Source organism: Anolis carolinensis, chromosome 1, assembly GCF_035594765.1.
Source record: "Anolis carolinensis isolate JA03-04 chromosome 1, rAnoCar3.1.pri, whole genome shotgun sequence".
NCBI classification, from domain to species: domain Eukaryota; kingdom Metazoa; phylum Chordata; class Lepidosauria; order Squamata; family Dactyloidae; genus Anolis; species Anolis carolinensis.
This window is the reverse complement of record NC_085841.1, coordinates 232,663,858-232,683,730: the sequence shown is the minus strand read 5'-3', so window position 1 is coordinate 232,683,730 and position 19,873 is coordinate 232,663,858. Positions and strand designations below refer to the sequence as shown.

The 19,873-nt window shown below is 38.6% G+C and overlaps 1 protein-coding gene across 1 annotated transcript in view; it reads left to right on the top strand.

The window, feature by feature from the left end:
* The window catches only part of thsd7b (thrombospondin type 1 domain containing 7B), a 629,413-nt gene extending 611,269 nt beyond the window's left edge, over positions 1 to 18,144 (top strand). Inside the window, exons 22-28 of the mRNA XM_062966810.1 lie at positions 1,041 to 1,200; positions 5,977 to 6,150; positions 6,690 to 6,785; positions 11,666 to 11,748; positions 13,044 to 13,236; positions 15,082 to 15,169; positions 17,000 to 18,144. Of these exons, the coding sequence (XP_062822880.1) occupies positions 1,041 to 1,200; positions 5,977 to 6,150; positions 6,690 to 6,785; positions 11,666 to 11,748; positions 13,044 to 13,236; positions 15,082 to 15,169; positions 17,000 to 17,081 (876 nt within the window). The 3' untranslated portion in view covers positions 17,082 to 18,144. The remainder of the gene's footprint in view (positions 1 to 1,040; positions 1,201 to 5,976; positions 6,151 to 6,689; positions 6,786 to 11,665; positions 11,749 to 13,043; positions 13,237 to 15,081; positions 15,170 to 16,999) is intronic.
* The last annotated feature ends 1,729 nt before the right edge of the window (positions 18,145 to 19,873 follow it).

The following is a 19,873-nucleotide window of genomic DNA, read 5'->3' as shown; positions in this document are numbered from 1 at the left end:
ACTGGCAGCCTGTGTGCCCTCTCCATCTTCATGCTCCATTCTGCTTGCCTAGATTTGCCATAGACAATTTTTCTTCTCCTCCCTGTTTCTCTCTCATCTCTCATCTCAAACATTGCATCCATTATCAACCATTAACCTTTGATATGTTTGGATTCTCCATACTCAATGTTTTTCACTGGGGATATGGAGAGGATGGAATCTTTTTTAGCTTTCCCTGTGTCAGACAAGTTGTATCACACCTGGAACAAAATACGGCAAGGATGAAGATGGGGCATATGCTATAAAGGGACATGTGTATATTGCATGCTATATGCACACAAGTACAGAGTTCTCTGAAAAATGAACAAACTAAGTCCCCTATACAGGCTTAAACCCTGTTGTTAATCTGAACTAGAATAAACCCATTCAATCAATGGGATTTGTCTGTGTTGACTCAACATTCAAAATTGGTAAAATGGTTCTAAACTAGACTGAACTATTGGGGTGCCAGCTGTGGTTTCATTATAGATGGCTAAACGTTTAGCCCACTTGGGTTTGTATTATTACTTCAAATTCAATGCAGGCTTCAAGGGAGATTTAAAAAACCCATCCTCCTCTTTGCCATTGCCAAATGTGTATTTTTAAAAATTATGACAGCCCAAAATAGCTTTGCATTCTTTTATGACAACAGTGGGAACAAATACAGATGTAGGAAAGACCTCAGCCATCTTGTTACCACTTCAAGCAGGCAAGGACACAATTTGCCTTGTTGAAAATCATCGTCATCATCATCATCATCATCATCATCATCTTTATTTGTATTCCCCGAGGGGACTCAGTGCAGATTCTAACAAAAAATGACAATACTATAGTACATTCATAAATGCAAGTACAAATAATGAACCAACCAGATCCCAAAATAAACCAACATCTAAGACAAAATTATATTTTGTCAAAACCGGGTGGCTTCCAGGAGAAAGGATCTATACAGTCTACTTAGCATTTATTATTAATGAAATAAGAACTATTTTTGTACCATAAACCTGTATTACTTCTCTTAGGGTGGACAGTGTGGAGATGGAATCCAAGTACGAAACCTCACGTGTATGGTACATGATGGCTCTTTATCAGCAGCATCTAAGCAAGTAGAAAGTGCATTATGTGGAGAGCTTCCTTCTAAAGACAGTGCCCTGCACCTCCCATGTTCTGTGCCTTGCCCAGGTAATCTGCTTAGAGAACTTTGTTTTTTCATTTTATTGCCACTCTGCTATTGGTGGCTTCCATATCCATTGAGTAAAATTTCTTGGAGAGAATTCCTGAATTAAAACCTAGTGTGGGTTTGTTGGACTTCTGGCATGGTAACTACAACCTGATACCATTCCCTGAACCTGAATAGTTATGTTCCCCACAGTGAATATGACCCTGTAATTTTACTTGTATATTGGTTGCTAAGCCTATAAATGCTAGCTTTCTTCTTCAACTGTAAGCCACATGAAATTTGGCTGGAAATTACATTCTTGGTATCAGCATTTACGTGTAAGTGAAGAACCTAAACCTTATAGACCACACGCTGCCCTCAGTCTTACTCTTTGTGAGGCCCAGAAAAAATGAGAGGAGAAACATCACAGAGGTGGTGAAAGGAAGGAGTGGGTTCAGCTGGCAGAGTGACAGGGAAAAAGAAGGGCTAGAGTGGTATAGAGGGAAGTTTGGCGGTGAAAAGAGTGAAGTGGTGCAACACAAAGGCACTTTTAAAATATTCACAAATTGGTTGAAAATACATTTATGTCTATTCAGAAACGCTAATGAGCAACATCCTGAACTAATGACAATTTTTGCAGTTTGGCACCTATTCTGCACAAAATTGACATACCACTGTTTTCGACAGAAAACAGAATTTTCTGCCTAGAAAATTGTATTTCTATACATAAATTGTTGCTGCCTGCATGTTATATTTGGGGATTTATCTATGCCAAATTCATACATGGCTATTTGACTTTCTGCATGGAAACATTACTTTCTGCACATAAAACATACTATTTGCAGAAAATGCTGTTTTGTTTGAAAAACAGCCATGTTTGAATTTTGAGCAGCAAAAGTTCTGATTTGCAAATAGGATTTCAACTTATGTAGTTTGCAAATACTTTCTTAACAGTGTGAATACAATTGTTTCTTTTTTCTAGAACAATGCTTCTCAACCTGTGAGTCTCCAGATGTTTTGGCCTTCAACTCCCAGAAATCCTAACAGCCGGTAAACTGGCTGGGATTTCTCGGCGTTGTAGGCCAAAACACATGGGGACCCACAGGTTGAGAAGCACTATTTTAGTAGAAGCTTAGCGAAGAATTACATATCTAAGCATGAGCAAAAATAGAAGAAGAATGGCATGGAAGGAGATGTGGAGAGGAATGGAGTAGTACAGGGAGTGAAATCAGAGAGAAAGAGATGCACTAGGAACATGGGAACACTGCAGTACCACAAACACTACTATTTATGGCTTTGGACACAGTTAAATTTGGCTCTGTCCACCATCATCTCCAGTTCCCAATCGACTTTTCCAGTGAGTCACTGGCTCTTCATAATAAGTAAAATCCCCACTTTTGCTTTCAGTCAAAGTAAGTCTCCTTGGTTCTGCATGTTACCCTTTTGTCACAGATATATGCACATTAATAGCATACTATAAAACCTTTCCAAATTAGATCTCTATTGTATTAGAAAAGAACATATAAATCCTGATAAAATCCTGATGCAGGATAATAGGAAACTTAAAATTTAAGGACAGCAACCAGACTGAAGTTCTTAAGAACTTCTTAACTCCAGTGTTTTACAATGGCAACATTCCTTTCTGTAGGAGTAAATTCAGAAGATTGCACGGGGAACTCTTGTTCAATTCACAGGCCCTTGCCCTGCAAGGTGATTTCTAAGAGTTTTTCATTTGTGCCCCTTGCTATTTTATATATATAAGAAATTGTCTAGAGTTTTGGGGTGCAATGCCTTTAATTATGTGAATAACACTTATTTATTAATTTTACCACATTTGTACCCCACTCTTCTCGCCCCAAAGAGAACTCAGGGCAGCCTTACAACAGGCAGCGATTTGATGCCATAAATAAACAAATACAATTAAAATCCAAGCAGTTAAAACATCACTTAGCTCTATTACACCTTTCCACATTAGTCCAAAGAGGCTACCTCAGTTCTAAATGAGTTTCTGTCATCAGTGATGGGCTGGGTGAAGGAAAATTGACAGGTCAGAAGTGCTCCTGGTCAGTCAAAAGATAGAAGGAATATACATTTAGCCTGTTAAGATAGTTTTCCACTCATCCTGAAGATACAGGTTTGCAGCTTGGCCGTATTCCTGGAATCAGCTTTGGGCATACTCCTTGTTGTAGCCAGACTTACTTATTCACATTTAAAGCTTGCGTGCCTGTTCTGCCCATTCTTTGAGACACTGGATGTGGCTAAAGTGGTCCATGCTTTATATCCCATTTGGACTAATGTGCTGTACATGTGCTTACATTTGAAGAGTGTTTGGAAATTTCATCTAGTAGAAATTGTTGCAGTCAGAGTGTTAATTGGGGCAGGTTGCAGAGACTATAGTACTTCCCTGTTACAGCAGCTCTACTGCCTCGCAGCTTGTTTCTGAGCACAATTCAAAATGCAGCTTGTGGAATATAAAGCCCTATATGGTTTGTGTCCAGGATATCTGGCAAACTTTATGTCCCTGGCCCTGGGGTTATTAGAAAGGTCCTATTCTCAGCCTCATCACCATCAACATATGGTTTGTGAGGACATAAGAAAGTAACTTCTCGATGGTTGACTAAAGACTCTGAAGCACCTCTCCTTATTCCCTGTGACATGGTAGGCAGAATCTTTTTTTATTTTGACAGTCATTTAATACAGAAAATATTTTAACACGGTCTTATTATTTTGATTGCATTTTATTAAGTGTAGATCTGAACTACTTTAATGTTATGATTAAATTTCATTCTAATACTCACTTTTTATATTTTATACAATGTGTGTGTGTGTGTGTGTGTGTGTGATGGTGTTTTTTAAAATTCTGCATTGCCTTGCATCTTCATTTTGAGAGAAAGATGGGATTATGATTATTGTGTTCTTTTTCATAAACTATTTATATCCACTTTAGTCAGAAAGTTTTCCCAGAACACCTCACAAAACTATCAGTATTTAAAAACAAGTTGTACCTTTGTGTGTGATTTCAAGTATTTCAAGAACTACTTGGAGATGGTTTTGCCAGTTCCTTCCTCTGAAATGTAGTATACCGTATCTGATATTCTTTGACAGTCTCCCATCCAAATACTAACCAGAGCTAGTTAGCTGCAAAAATCAGATGGGATCTGGTGCCTTCATTTTATTTAGGCCCTCATAACACAGTACCTGCACTAATTCTAACACACACACACACACACACACACACACAGAGAAAGGGGGGGGGGAGAAAACGAACACGAACTACATTGGAATGTAGCTGACATTAATAGTTACATGTTCATCATTCACCTAAAATAATAATTGTCAATCTATGTTGAATTGCTTAAATAAGAATATTTCACCAAATAAGCATCACAGTATTAAATGTTATACCCTGGACAACTATGGGATAGATATCTGTAGCTCATGGTACTGTTGAGTGGAGGAGATTTGCTCCCTAGGCAATCATTAAGGCCAAGTAAGGATTGGAAAATAAGTGAGAAGGCATTTTCCCAGTTGTTTGGAGATTTTGGTACTAATGAAATCTTAAACCTGGCCCACTACCAAACAGGCAACCAATATAGCAGATCCATCAGCTGAAGTTTCTAGACCAGTTTTAGAGGAAATTTCAGCCCATTGAAGAGTCACCTTTTTGGATTATTCTGGGAGCTGCAATCCACATAAGAAAAAAGAACAAAATAGTCCCTGTCCTCTTGTGCTATAAATCACATAATGGAAAAGGTAATGGGGGAAAGAAGGAAAATAAGAAACACAGACTTCAATTCTTAATGGTTTGTAGTTCTCATAATGGTCTGATGCAATGTTTAGAATGGAATGGTATGGTTTGTTTGTCTCATCATGACTGGCTGTTATGGTAGCAGTTCAGTAAGCACAAGAGGAAAGATTGCTCTTGTTACCTGTTCCTCTGACTGCTAGGTGATTAGTAGTGGTGAGAAAATAGTGATGACATCATGAATGTTTACTGCTTATGATGTTCCTGTTGATACCAGATTCTAAGCCCTGAAACCTTTACATTGTTCTTAGCAGACTTAATTGCTAATGGGTGATCCAGGTTTGCACCCTTGAAGCTGTTAGTAATACTAGAGTAGGATTGAGCTCTTGCTTTATTTCATTGGAGTGTAGGCATAATTGCTTTGTTTAGTAAAGTCTTTGCTTTCAGGGTATCCTGACCCATATTTTCTTTTTCCTCTATCAATTGCCACTTCTACCAACAGTCCATACTCCATGTTTGGAGGAAAATAGGTGGAACAGAGTGAAAGATTCATGGGAGAGATACAGTAGAGTCTCACTTATCCAGCACTCGCTTATCCAACGTTCTAGATTATCCAACACATTTTTGTAGTCAATGTTTTCAATATATCGTGATATTTTGGTGCTAAATTCATAAATACAGTAATTACTACATAGCATTACTGCGTATTGAACTACTTTTTCTGTCAAATTTGTTGTATAACATGATGTTTTGGTGCATAATTTATAAAATCATAACCTATTTTGATGTTTAATAGCCTTTTTCTTAATCTCTCCTTATTATCCAGCATATTCGCTTATCCAATGTTCTGCCAGCCCGTTTATGTTGGATAAGTGAGACTCTACTGTACTTGCAATAAGGTGGCAGCTGGGTCAGGGATATGTGTTTCCTGCTACAGGGATGGACTAGAGGGCCCCCACAGTATCTCCTAACTTTCTGACTAAGATGAATTTAAGGACATTGCTCTCCTAAACCATAATTCATTAGATTTTCCTATCTTTTTTCTTGCTTATAGGTGATTGTCACTTGACAGAATGGTCAGAGTGGAGCCCATGTGAATTGACATGCATAGACGGCAGGAGTTTTGAGACGAAGGGTCGACAATCTCGGTCAAGAACATTTATAATTCAGTCTTTTGAAAACCAAGACAGCTGCCCTGAACAAGAGGTGGAGACTCGGCCTTGCTCCGGTAGGGAATAGTTAAGGCTTGGCCCTTCTTATCTCAGGATCACAAGGAAGGGTTGACTGACATACTGTTATATGGATGTTGTGATGTATTTATTCTAGAAATAATTCATAAGGCAATAGTGAGACAAACATATGAAAACAGTGAGAAAAACATAAATCCAAGGCCAAGATTTTATACATTTTAGTGTATTGGTTCATACATTCAGTTTCTATCCTGGGATTCAGTGGGATTGATATTTTTTTCTATCAATGTTTACCTGGTTGTGCAGTGCCTCACTACTCACCTAACCTCCCCATTGACCAACTCCAAAGGGAGATAAAAAAAATGCTGTGTGTGTATTTGTGGAACACTTGGCTTCCCTAGAGATTGCATTTATATAACCCCTGGAGAAAGCACAACCATTTCCTCTTTTCTTGCTTTGGTATGCTTGGCTTAATTATGTGGCTCTTAACCAACTTCTAGTTTCTTCTGAAATGAAAGTGTGTTGCATTGCAAAAAAATAAAATAAACTGATCATTGTTGCTTCATTTGGATTATAGGCGGGAAGTGTTATAATTATGTCTGGAAAACTAGTCTTTGGCAAGATAATGAACGCACAGCATGGTGCCAGCGATCAGATGGGGTGAATGTCACAGGTAGGTGTTTCTCCAAGTCTGCACTATTGAAATGGAGTAGAAACTCGTGCTGAGTTATAAGGCTGTTTGAGAAGGGAAAACAGGAAAAAGAAACAATTCCCTCATGTTCTATTGTTTTGCTGGGCTGTGTCAGAACGCTTTCACCCTTGTATCACACTATGGTTCCATTTTAATTGTCATATCATCATCCTATGGAATTTTGGGATTTGGAGTTTATGGGGGAGGATTTAAAATCCTTATCCAGAAAGCTACTCTATTTTACTGACCAAACTATAAACCCCGGGATTCTTTAAGAGGCAACCATGACAGTAAAAATAAATAATAAAAACAAAATTAATAAAAATAATAATTGTATTTATTTCCCTAGTCTCCTCACTGCTTGTCAGGACCCAGGCTGCAGAGCACCAATAACCTTACACAGAGGCCAGTCTCTATCTAATATCTTTATTAAAGAAATATATAAAAACAATAAAAACAAGTGAAGAATATAGTCCAGAAGCAGACCTTTCAGATGAGGTCAAATATAGTCCAGAAATGTATTGTCCAATATAAGATATTAGAGTTCAAAGTTTTAATCCACTTGACCGAAACACACACTTTGCCAAGCAATAGTGGGGGGAAATAACAGAGTCTTTAAAGTCCAATGTAGCTTGACAACAAGGCTGGAAAATAAACTTGATTCTTGGCTAGATCCGTGACTAGAAGACGAGGCAAACATGAAACATGAACTGAGTCCGTGGTGAGTCCGTGAGACAAGACAAGGCTGGAAACTTGATCCGGGAAGCAAGGAACTGGGATTACGAAGTCCACACACGATCTCTCTCCTCAAGCTGAACAATTGACTCCGCAAAGTATCCCTGGCGCTAAGCACCTATATTGGGTCTCGTTTTCCCGCCAACAGAACTCTTTCCCTAGAGAACGAGAAGCGAAACCCAACTCTGTCCAGATGCATGACTCCTTAGAATTTCCCAAGGGAAGCAGACCTAATCAGCCATTTGTTTGGCAGCGATTCTCATGCTTCTGCGATTAGCCTCTCTGGCTCCTCTATCTTTAGAGTAATTTTCCCTCCGGGAAAACGGGGGGGAGTTCTGCCCAAGGCCTGTTTGGCTGAATTCTTGTGGGCAAACATCAACATCCTGCAGGTGAGGAGGCTCCGGCTCTGGCTGAACCGGCAAAAATCCCATGTTTTCCTCTTCGTCTGCCACAATAGTACTAGGAACAGGACTACAAGGCCCATGAGTCATCACACTGCTTGAGGTTGATTGCAACATTGTTAAAAGACATAATCAAAACACACAATCATTTTAAAACTGTAGAATACACATATTAAAATATATTTCCATAAAATACATATTAAATTACACAAAAAAACTTAAACATAGAATAGAAGTTTAAAATTCATCATTAAAACTATCTGGGTAGGCCCTCCGGAAGAGATAGATCTTCATTTGTGTCTTAAATTCCAACAGCTAATCTAGCTGTCAGAGCTCTACTGGCAGGTTGTTCCACAGTTGTTGGGCAGCCGATGAAAAAGATTCTCTGGGTGGTGGTTGCCAGTTGGGTTCATGCTAGAGCAGACGCCCCCATAGCATCTCAGTGTTTGGGGCAGATTGTACAAGAGGAGGCGCTCCTGTAGGTAATTTGGCCCCAAACCATGTAGGGCTTTAAATTTCAATACCAACACCTTATACTAATTGGCAGCCAATTGAGCAACTTTAGAGTAGGGGTGATATGCTCACTCCTGTAACCAGTCTGGCTGCTGTATTTTGAACCTACTGAAGTTTCTGGACTTTGTACAAAGATAGCCCAATGTAAAGCACATTGCAGAAGTCCGATCCTTTGATTACCAGCACATGCACTACCATCTTATAGTCCTCCAAATCTAGGAAGGGTTGCAGCTGGAGTATCAGCCAAAGCTGATAGTAAGCACTCCTGACTGTCGCATCTATCTGGGCTGACAATTGGAGAGATGGATCCAGGAGCACTCCCAAGCTGCAAACACAGTCTTTCAAGGGGAGTATAACCCCATTCAAAACTGGTAGACAAACCTCCACCCCCACGCCGCTGATTGGGACCCTAGATGGCAGTCCCCTCTGTTTTGTCTGGATCCAGTTTCAATTTGTTTAACACCATAACTGCATAGTGTGAAAGAAACTTTGTTGCTGTCCTGGATTAGGGCCAAACTCATTGACTCAATGTTTCAATCTGGTTGGGAAAAGCAATTGGATTTAGGCTAGGGTGCTGAACTTTTCTCCATTAATTAAGGACTAATAAATGTTTATTTCTAAGAGAGATAAAGGATTTTGAGCTTTCATGAAAACATGAAATAAAAGACCTGCATAATAGCTACACACTAGTAGCTTGGCTGAGGGAGGAAAAAAAATCTTCTTAGAATGTTGTTTTCTAAAAAGATGTAGAGAGTTGTCCCCAGAATCACCCGACCAAATTCTGGGAAATATTTCCAAAAATTAACTTTTCTGATTTCTGCTATCCGAACATAGCTGGGGAGAAAAGAGAGAAAGGTATTTTCATAACTACAGTGTTTGCCAATAAAATGTCAGCACTTCCTCCAGTATATTGAGGTCAATGACATCTAGCCATATGCTTCAGATAAGAGGTTTGCATAGCAGATGCATGTGGTGCATGTTGGCACATACTAAGATTTTCCTCCTCCTCTTTCTGAAGCTGCCATATGTCTTGCCCAGAGTTTGGAAAAATTATTTTTCTACATTTCCCAGGGAGGATTGTGGGAATTCTAGTTTCTGCTAATGTTTTCTGAGCTCTGTAGCTGTCCACCCTAGGCAGTGTGGTCAAAGTCTATAAAGTAAACAAATGATAGTTTTGTTTTGGGGATCTAAGTTGCAAGGGAGTCAGGTACACAAAAGTTTAAAAGAAAATACTGCCTTTGTCAACTGCCATGAGCTCACTGGAATTTTTTTTAAAGACTTACTTCTGGAGGAATCTGCAGTTTCTCAACAACAGAACAGTGGAAAAGAAAAACTTTTATTTCCATACATCATTTATTTTTCAGCTGAATTGTGTTTTTAATAGTCATGGAGTTGAATGTCTAAGAGCTTTTAATATAACATCAATTTCTTTTCATTATATTTTCTATAAAGCTATGTTTTTTTAAAATAGAAGTTCATGAATTCCTACTTATCAATAAGGTTGGATATTATTTTTGAGGTTTCCCTTCCTAAGAGAAAGAAAATTCAATTGAACTGTGTTTTTTTAAGGGAGGGGGAAGTATTCTTCTTAACATCTTTAGTGGGTGACATAGTGTGGGATTGAAGATGCCTTAAGAATGTTATGATCTCCCCGACCCTTTCCTCACATACCAGGAACATTTTTGTGATTTTCTGCAAGTTGGACAGTCTCACAACAACAACAAAACCAAAACATACAAACATAAAAAAACCAAAGTAAACATTGACTACCTTCTTTCTTTTTTTCCTTTTTACGTACAGTAATAGCCTCCAGACCATTTAGTATTTTGAGCTTCTACCCTAAGGACTGGGTCCTGATATGAAGACCTACTGTAGTGGTTCTCAACCTGTGGGTCCCCAGATATTTTGGCCTACAACTCCTAGAAAAATCTCAGCCAGTTCCCCAGCTGTTAGGATTTCTGGGAGTTGAAGGCCAAGATATCTGGGGACCCATAGGTTGAGAACCACTGGTCTACTGGAATGTGATAGATAGATGGATTGCATGCTATAACTACACCAACTCCTTGAGATGTTAGAGCAGACCATGATGACATATGCTATAGTTATATCCAGTTTGCATTACTGTAATGTACTGTATGTGGAGCTGCCATGGAAACTATAGCTGGCCCAAAAAGCTGTTAATCATGGCTGTCTATAGGGATCACACAACTCCTTTGTTGCAACTGTTCTACTGGCTGCCAACATTTCTGGACACAATTCAAAGTCCTGGCTATGACCTATATATTCATATATGGCTCAGATATAGGTTATTTGAAGGACCACATTTTCTGAGGAGCCTCTTCTCTCTATCTCACCATTCACAAAGCTACACTTGGTTGCAATATAGGAGAAAACCTTCTGTGTTATAGATCTCTCCACAGAAACTACACTATGGGCAAGTAAATACTCTTTTGTTTTGAACTGGGGAAGAGGTTGGCTATAAATAAATATGAGAATAACAAACAAGTGGAAAAGGTCAGCATGGTAGGAGCATAATTATGGTGCTTTTAAAATAGATTAAGAAATCCAGACTTTGCATCTTTTGCCATAGGCTTTCTTCAGTCATTGCATAAATGAGTTGTTGAAGAGTTGTTTCACATAGCAATGTATTAAAGGAAACATATTAGGAACAATACTAACCATCCTTTTCACCCCTAAAATAGCTTGTGTGATGTCTTGGGTTAATTTGCTTATCTCTATCAAAAAAGTCTCTTATCTGTAAGCTTTCAAATCTTTCTTTACCACATTCATATTTCACCATAAATATTGTGTGCCTTCTGACTTCCGATGACCCCAAAATGAACTTATCATGGGGGTTTCTTGCAAGATTTCTTCAGTGGGGGATTGGTTTTGCCTTCCTCTGAAGCCGAGAGAGGCTGTACCACACTAGCTCTACCTGTGGATACACACTCCAACATGTAGATATACACATCAAAATATATAGCTAACATTTTTGAAGAGATGTCAGGTATAAAGAATATATTTATCAGTCTGCAGAACAGATGTCTTTTAGAAAAACCCATCCTGAGTCTGGGAGTCTGGGAAGTTACATGGATTCTGTGCCCCCTTCTGCAGGCCACAGCAGTGTTGCTATATAGCAAAGTAACCTGAAGACATTCCTGACTTATTTTGAAATATATCTTTGATGATATCTCCTGACAACTGTTTTTACAGGAGGCTGTTCCATTCGGATGCAGCCAGCCACAACCAGGCATTGCAACCCAGCCTGTAGGAAGCCCTTCTCTTATTGCACACAGGTAATCCAGAGATCAAAATGTACATGGTCAGGATTAATACTTTTGGCAGCCAATACATTATCTTTAGGTTTTTAAAAAAGCTTTCTAACACAGAAGAGATGTTGTTTGGTATGTACAGAACACCACCTAGCGGAAGTTGTAGAAATTAATTTGTAGCCAAATGCTTAGAAAAGGAACACAGGAATGTTTCTGACTTATGGCTACCCTAATGAACCAATCACAATGTTTTCCTGGCAAGATTTCTTGTCATAGCTTTCTTCTGATGTTGTTCCAATGGTTGAGAGGCAGGGCTGTAGCCAAGGGGGGGGGGGTAGGGTTCAACCCCCTCCCCCCAAAAATTTTAAGGTTTTTAAAATAACCTCGTTTAATCATGAATTTTACCTGATTAACCAAATCCCCATGAGTGTCCAATGAAGTTTATCTGTCTTGAGTGTTCACTGAAGTTTATTGATGGAACCTGATTTCTAAATTATTTTGCGTTATGGAACTACTCTTCATGATTTGCTAAAAGAAAGTTTCAACCCCCCCCCCCCCGGGAATTTCTTTTCTGGCTATGGCCCTGCTGAGAGGGGATTCAAACCCTGGTCTCCAAAGTCCTAGTCCCACAGTGAAATCCCAACACCTCGTTGAGTATCAAAAATATTTTGTGTGCAAAATTGAGAGTTGTATTTTAGGTTTACTAACCTAAGTTAACAGGGCTTCTAGTTTCCATTGACTCCATTTGGTTTGTAGCCCATTCAGGCAAGATGGTTTATGGAAATGGAATCAAAGTCAAAAACTCACACACACACATCTGCCACTGCCTCAGGGGAGCTCCTGGTCATCACTGGGCACTTTTGCAGACATCAGCAAAGGGGCAGGGAGATGGAGAGGGGGATTGGATTGCAATAATGAAATAATACTTCGAAGTAACAAAAAACTTTAATTTAATTTGTGAACATATATTGTCAGTCACTCTAATGCAGGATTTTCAAAACAGATTAGTCTTCCATTGTTTCTGCTGTAATACATTTATCAAAGTGAAAAAAGAAAGAACATCCATTGTGAATCATATGAATCAGAACATCCCCAAATCAACAGAATTTTTGTTTATTTGTTTATTTGTTTTTGCAATATTGGCAGTCAATATGCCAATCAGTCCTAAATCCTGGGAACAGATTGGGATTTAAATCTAAACGAATAAGCCATTTCGTATTGACTAGTGGAAATTCAGTAAGTGTTGAACAGAACATTTTTTGCGATAGGTTTCTACGGAGTGAACTGACTTCATTGTTTTTTGTTTTCATGTTACCTAGACTGGTGTCTGTGGTTGTGAGAGAGGCTATACAGAAATAATGAGATCAAATGGTTTCCTGGATTACTGCATGAAGATACCTGGACTAGAAGACAAGAAAGCTGATGTTAAAACAAATGCAGCAAAACATAAACCTGTCAACTCAAAAATGCACGACATTTTCAAAGGATGGTCAATTCAGCCTTTTAACCAAGGTCAAAAGAATTTTTTAATAATAATAATAATAATTAAACATGTGAGGCACCTTTAAAAAATATGTGGAAAAATTAAGTCCATCCTGAATGGATCAGACACTGCTGTGCTAGGAATTGCAGTTGAGTCCTCAATATACATTGAAGTTTGGTTTCAGAATTCCCCATGGATGCCAAAATCTGTAGATTCTCAAGTCCCAGTGTACAAAATGGTGCAGTAAAATCACAGTTCTTATATAAAATGGTAAATAACTCAAACAATTGTTGTAGAGGGCCAAAGGATCTGTGAAATGTGAGGAGGGTACAATAGTGTATACCAGTGGTTCCCAAACTTATTTGGCGTACCACCCCCTTTCCTGAAAAAATATTACTCAGCGCCCCCTGGAAAGAGGGGCGTGGCTTAGAGGGGTGGGTGCAGATCGCTACAGCGTCCACCAGGGGGCGGTAGCACCCATTTTGGGAATCACTGGTGTATACTTACTCATCCACATAGAACTCTGCATGTGGCAAAATAAATGTTGATTTTTTTTATTAATTGATTAAATCCATGTATACAGAAGCAATGGCTATTGAGGGCCAACTGTATGCAAAAATCAATTTCCACTGTAATTGAACTGTGAAGATGTGCAAAAAGCATAAGTATGTGCAATGATCTAGATCCTGAGGATGCCTGTCATAGATGTGGGTGAAATGTCAGGAGGGAATGCTTCTGTAACATGGCCATACAGCCTGAAAAACTCACAACAACCCTGTGATTCCGGCTATGAAAACCTTCGACAACAGATCTAGATTCTGTTTTGCCATGCTTCACCCAACTTCAGTCAGTACATCAGATATCCTGATAGACACGTTTGTCTTTTGTATAAGAGACTGCCATGAAATAAGGAAAGGAACCAGTCTTAAGGGTCAATTAACAGAATGATGCATTCTGAATATGTACAACTCTAATTATAGATTTCCAAACATCTTTCTATATACAGTATCTTCATTGTTTTGTTGCCAGTCCACAAGACTCAGCTGGTTGAATAAGATTTCAGATGCTGATGGTGATGTGTTTGTGAAACTGCCCTTTCTTCCAACACTTGAGCACAATTGTGCAAGCCGACAGTGATAATCATCATTGTCTAGGCAGGCAGGATGATTCAGTTTAGCATCCTGTGCTTACTTAACAAGTAGTTGCTGCTGACAGTATTTATTATGTTTAACATGTTGCTCCAAGGGAGATGGAATGCATTGTCATAGCCACAGACCAAAATATGGCTGTGTGCTTATCTCTGATCTGCATGCAGAAGCTTTTTTTCATATGGAGATTGGTTTCTGTATATAGCATCAACCAACACTGACCAAGCAAAAACAAGGCCAACTCATGCAGTGGCCTTTGGATGGGCTTCAGCATGTTCGAGATAGCCTCTTCGTTTTTTCTCTGCTTATGGATACTGATCAACTGAATCTGGTCTCTAAATCAGCATGCTGTAAATTACATGAGCACAGCAGATAGCATTCAGCAGCTAGCAAGAAGGTGGAATCTGCCTTTTGTTATTCACATCACTGAAATATATTTTTCATATATATATGTGAGAGCAATATTCCCAGATGAACAAAAGTCAACATGAAAATTCCCTCCTCTGTAACGTTGCACTAACTTTGATTTGTGGGAAGTTGAGTGTAGCACTTGCATTTCTGTCTCTAGAGAATGAGAAATAAGTATTGCATCTCTTGAACAATACCTTGGCTTGTATATATTTGTTTCTTTTTATATTATTAGTTCCAGTACATGGCTATTATGGTATACAAAATCATTGAACTTTACATCTGTTCTGGGGGGTTTTCTTTTCTTATCTATCCCAGATGGAAGATTGAAAATCTGGGTCTATGGAGTATCAGCTGGTGGGTTTCTCATTCTAGTTTCCCTGATTTTCACCTCATATCTTGTTTGGTATGTATTACGGTTGCTTTCTTTCCTTTCTATTATTTGTAAATTGCCTCCTTAGTTTTAGATATACACACTGGGGAAAAAGATGTAGGCCGACATCCTTTATGGCAGTTATATATGACCTAGAGCTATACACGCATAACTGTTATGTATTCCTGAGCCCCACACAACCCCTAGTTTAAGGACTACATAGGAACAGTGAAAGTCACCCAATGCCAAGTTAGTGTTACCAAGCAGCAGAAGCTGCAATTGACAAGGGTCTGTTTTCTGTTTAATTTGGAAACAACTGGGTGACATGCCCGCCCGCTCATCACATGAGCGATCTCCAGCACAAGGGGGAATTGCAGCAGGGGTCCTGTTCCTATCTGCTGCACCAGACAGGAACATGGTGGAAATGGCAGTCAGCTGTTTCATGAATAAAAGGGGAACAGAGCCCAGTCTATCCCAGTGGCTGCTTCCCTGTCAGTGGGAATTGGATTGGGGTTGGGATGGGGTTCTCTGTGTAGCTCCGTAAGTACTGTGCTTGCACATGTATCTCACACACAGGATTGCGGCTGGAATCATTCAAATTAAATCAATGTAATCAGTTTCATTAATTTCAATCAAAATTATCTAACTTGTAAGGACAACATTTCAGCTACATCTTCTCCACAAAATATAGTTCAGAAGCAATGTGGCATCCCAAAAGATTTTATTATATGATATTTGAAAACATTTTCATTCAATCATATTTTATTGTTTTCTTAGCCTGAAGAAATGACTGAATATCCAGCTAGATATGTGTTTGATACACTACAGCAGTGCTTACGCTGAAGAGATAGGTCAGATTTTAGATGCAGTAGTATTTTCTTCTTTTAGTTATGAGAATTATTGCAGTGGCAAGAGCCAAAAAAAAGTTTCTGAAAAGCTAGATAATGGCTGGAATTATGTGTGCCCTTTACGAACATGTAAGCATTGTAGTTATATTGCTACGTAGTGAATTCTACCCCACTTACCTGGTAGCAGTCACTGCAATTGGCTGGAGTCTGTTCTCCTGTTGCTCTGGAAGCAGTTGGTGGTGTTTCCATTCATTCTCATAAACAATCTTCATTGTGATAGGCAAAAAATAAGGTCCCTGTCACAATTTCCCCTTGGGACAGAGATCATTTCTGCAAAGGGGGGGGGGTAGAAATGGCCGTGACCTGCTTCCTGAATAACTGGGAAACAAATGTCCATTGGTTGCAGTGGCCGCTTCCTCATAAATGGAGAAAGGGAAACTTTTACAGTCTTTACATAGCTCATAACCTAGGAGCTATGTAGAAACCATGAATGCACAATAGTCACTAATATGTACCTGCAGGTTACATATGTGTAACTGCCACAGAAGATTTTGACCACCATTTCTAATGCTTTTTGATTATAAGTAAATAGTAGATTTATCGTCTTCAACGTTATTACAGGAACTTGTTTCTCCAGTATATCATCCCTTTTTTATTGTCACTATAGCAATGATGTTTTTCTTCATCAATAGATGCCATTCAATGAACTTGTCTATCACAGATTTTGGGGTTATGTCCATAGAATTGTAGTCAGACTCTTTTGATAAAAATGAGTACATTGCAGCATAGTAATTTTTAATGTACTTTAATAATTTACTTTGCAGATTTGAAAATGGCCTAACCCACAGCAAATAAGTACTTTTAAAGTCCTATTGATTTTAGAATGTAAAAAATCAAGAGCGTAGTTCTCCCATTGAATAAATAGTGCTTAACCTTGGCTAGGTACTTTTTTGAAAAAAGATAACATTCATAATTCTCTAACATGCTTTCAAACAATGTGTTTCTTCTCTTTTAGTAAAAAACCAAAACAGCAACAACCTGTTCCTCCTCAACAGAAGTGTTTGACTTTAGCCTACGATGGAGATGTTGACATGTAACCAAGAAAGAAATCCAAATGTAGACATCAACTGCCTTAATTGCTTCTCTCCCCTGCTTAAAAAATATAAAAGATCTCAGTTAAAGTATTATTTCAATCTTTCTTTTTGGAAGAAACTGATACAAGTGGGCAGAATACAACTAGCAAACTTCATTTTGCCTTTTAGTTTATCTAAAAGGTGACATTAACGAACCTTCTATATCGTTGAGAACCCTTTCCCAGATAGAACCTCAGAAATACATTTCTTCCTGTTGATCAATGGGAATAAGAAGAAACAAGTACTTTGACAGTCTTCTACTGATTTTACCTTTTAAAGCATGACAATCCTGTGGGAAAAATGGTGACATTTTCTTTGAAGGACAGATTGGACACTGCATCTTTATGCACTATATTAGTGCAGTCTTCTTTATTCTTCACCTCTTTCAACAATAAGTTTTCTAGTGTTTACCTTTGAGTTATATTTGGAACTATTAAAGATGGCTCATATGTTTTCCAAAAATATCTGGATTTACCATGGTTTTCAAAGTTACCATTCTTCTTAGATGGGAATGTGATTTTAATTCCATTAGATCCAGGAAACAAACATTATTACGTTTTTGTGGTATAATAAGATCCAGATGGCTTTCTAACTGTGCAGGGTTGTTTTTGTTTTTTTAAAAGAACAAGGTGGACAAAAATTTTGATGACTAAGGAGATGATGAGTGCTCAAAGATATATTTTAAATTACTATTAAGCCATTTAGATACATTTTTAACCATTGAAAACTGTAATTATGTTTCTTTACTATGAATTCTGCTTTTGTAATTTAAATTTTCTTATCTGGAATATTTGTAAATTCTTTTTTTTAATGTTATTCTCTGACCTTATTTATTATACATCCAACATACACATACAAACTGTTTGTAGAAGGTCTTGCTTTTTAAAAAAGTTTCCAAGTCTACATTCTGAACATCTTGAAGAAGATTCGTGTTTGTAATAGTATGTGTTGCAAGTAAGAAAGTGCCATCTTGTGGTATTGACATGTATTTATACACAAATAAAAAGCTAAAGAATGTGGGAATGTTGATCCAGATATGCTGCAATCTCTGTAAACAACAACAAATTTTACTTGAATTGGATACCTGAACCTGGAGGCAATTGTGAACTCTTTATTTTGACTATATGTGGACCAGAAGTATAATAGAGATTTGTACTGGAGGACCTATAGAGCCCACAAACACTTCAGCCACGCTCCAAAATATTTTTGGAGCATGGGTGAGTGAAACTGTAGCTATTGATCTGTGGATAAGGGGTCATACTCAATCCATGACTGAGATCAGATGAGAGACTCCCTTCTGGGCACACAGAAAACTGGGCGACTTGGAAGGTGCTGAACAGACTGCACTCTGGCACCACGAGATGCAGAGCCAACCTTAAAAAATGGGGCTACAAAGTGGAGTCCACGACATGTGAGTGTGGAAAAGAGCAAACCACAGACCACCTATTACAATGCAGTCTGAGCCCTGCCACATGAACAATGGAGGACCTTCTCACAGCAACACCAGAGGCACTCCAAGTGGCCAGCTACTGGTCAAAGGACATTTAGTGTAATGCCAAGTTTTTTAACTTTGTGTTTTTAAATACATTACAACTGCACCCTCTGTTTTGCTTCTGACACAATAAATAAAATAAGGGGTCATAATGTGAACACACCATAGATCAATCACATCAACATATGTGTGGAAAGAATTGAAATGAGGCTCAGATAATAGTCAATTGTTATAACCAGATCACTAAGTCAAAATACATATTGAGAGAAGATGGTCTTTATCGAAAATACATTCTTCATATAAAAACAATTCACCCAATTGTATGTCTTCTTTATCTGCCTTCAGCATTTTAGTCATTAAAATTACAAAAATAGGGAAGTAGCTATAGATGCAGTTACATTGTAGAATTCATGCATTTTGACATCACTTTAACTGCCGGGGGTCAATGCTATGGTTTTAGTTCTACAATGTTGTAGTTTTACAAAGCCTTTAGCCTTCTCTTCCAAAGAGTGCTGGTGCCTGAACAAGCTACAAATCCCAGTGTGTTCCATAGCATTTAGCCATGGCTGTTAACGTGATGTCAAACTGTATTCATTCCACCCTAAGACAAAATAACTTAATAAATCAGTAAAAATTGACTGCTACCAAAAACAAATGCCCTGTGATCAAAGTAATTTCATGACTTGTTTGTTGAAAGACAGAAGATAAAATAAAAAAGATTGAAGAAGCAGTTAGATATTTCCCAATTAGAATACTATATTAACACATTGGGAGCAGAAGTGTCAGTTTTCCACTCGGCCATTCTGGAGGGAAGGAGGTGAATGGTAAATTGAGTGGCTGCCCTAATGTTAACTTTTATTTAAGTTTTAAATTTTATTGACTGCTCTGATACAATCTAAATGAAATTTGGCATAGCCTAAGCCTCCGGTGGCTCCGTGTGTTAAAGCACTGAGCTGCTGAACTTGCAGACTGAAAGGTCCCAGGTTCAAACCCGGGGAGCGGAGTGAGCTCCTGCTGTTAGCTCCAGCTTCTGCCAACCTAGCAGTTCGAAAACATGCAAATGTGAGTAGATCAATAGGTACCACTCTGGCGGGAAGGTACCGGCGTTCCATGCAGTCATGCCGGCCACATGACCTTGGAGGTGTCTACGGACAACGCTGGCTCTTCAGCTTAGAAATGGAGATGAGCACCAACCCCCAGAGTCGGACACGACTGGATTTAACATCAGGGGAAACCTTTACCTTTACCTTTACCTTTTAAGCCT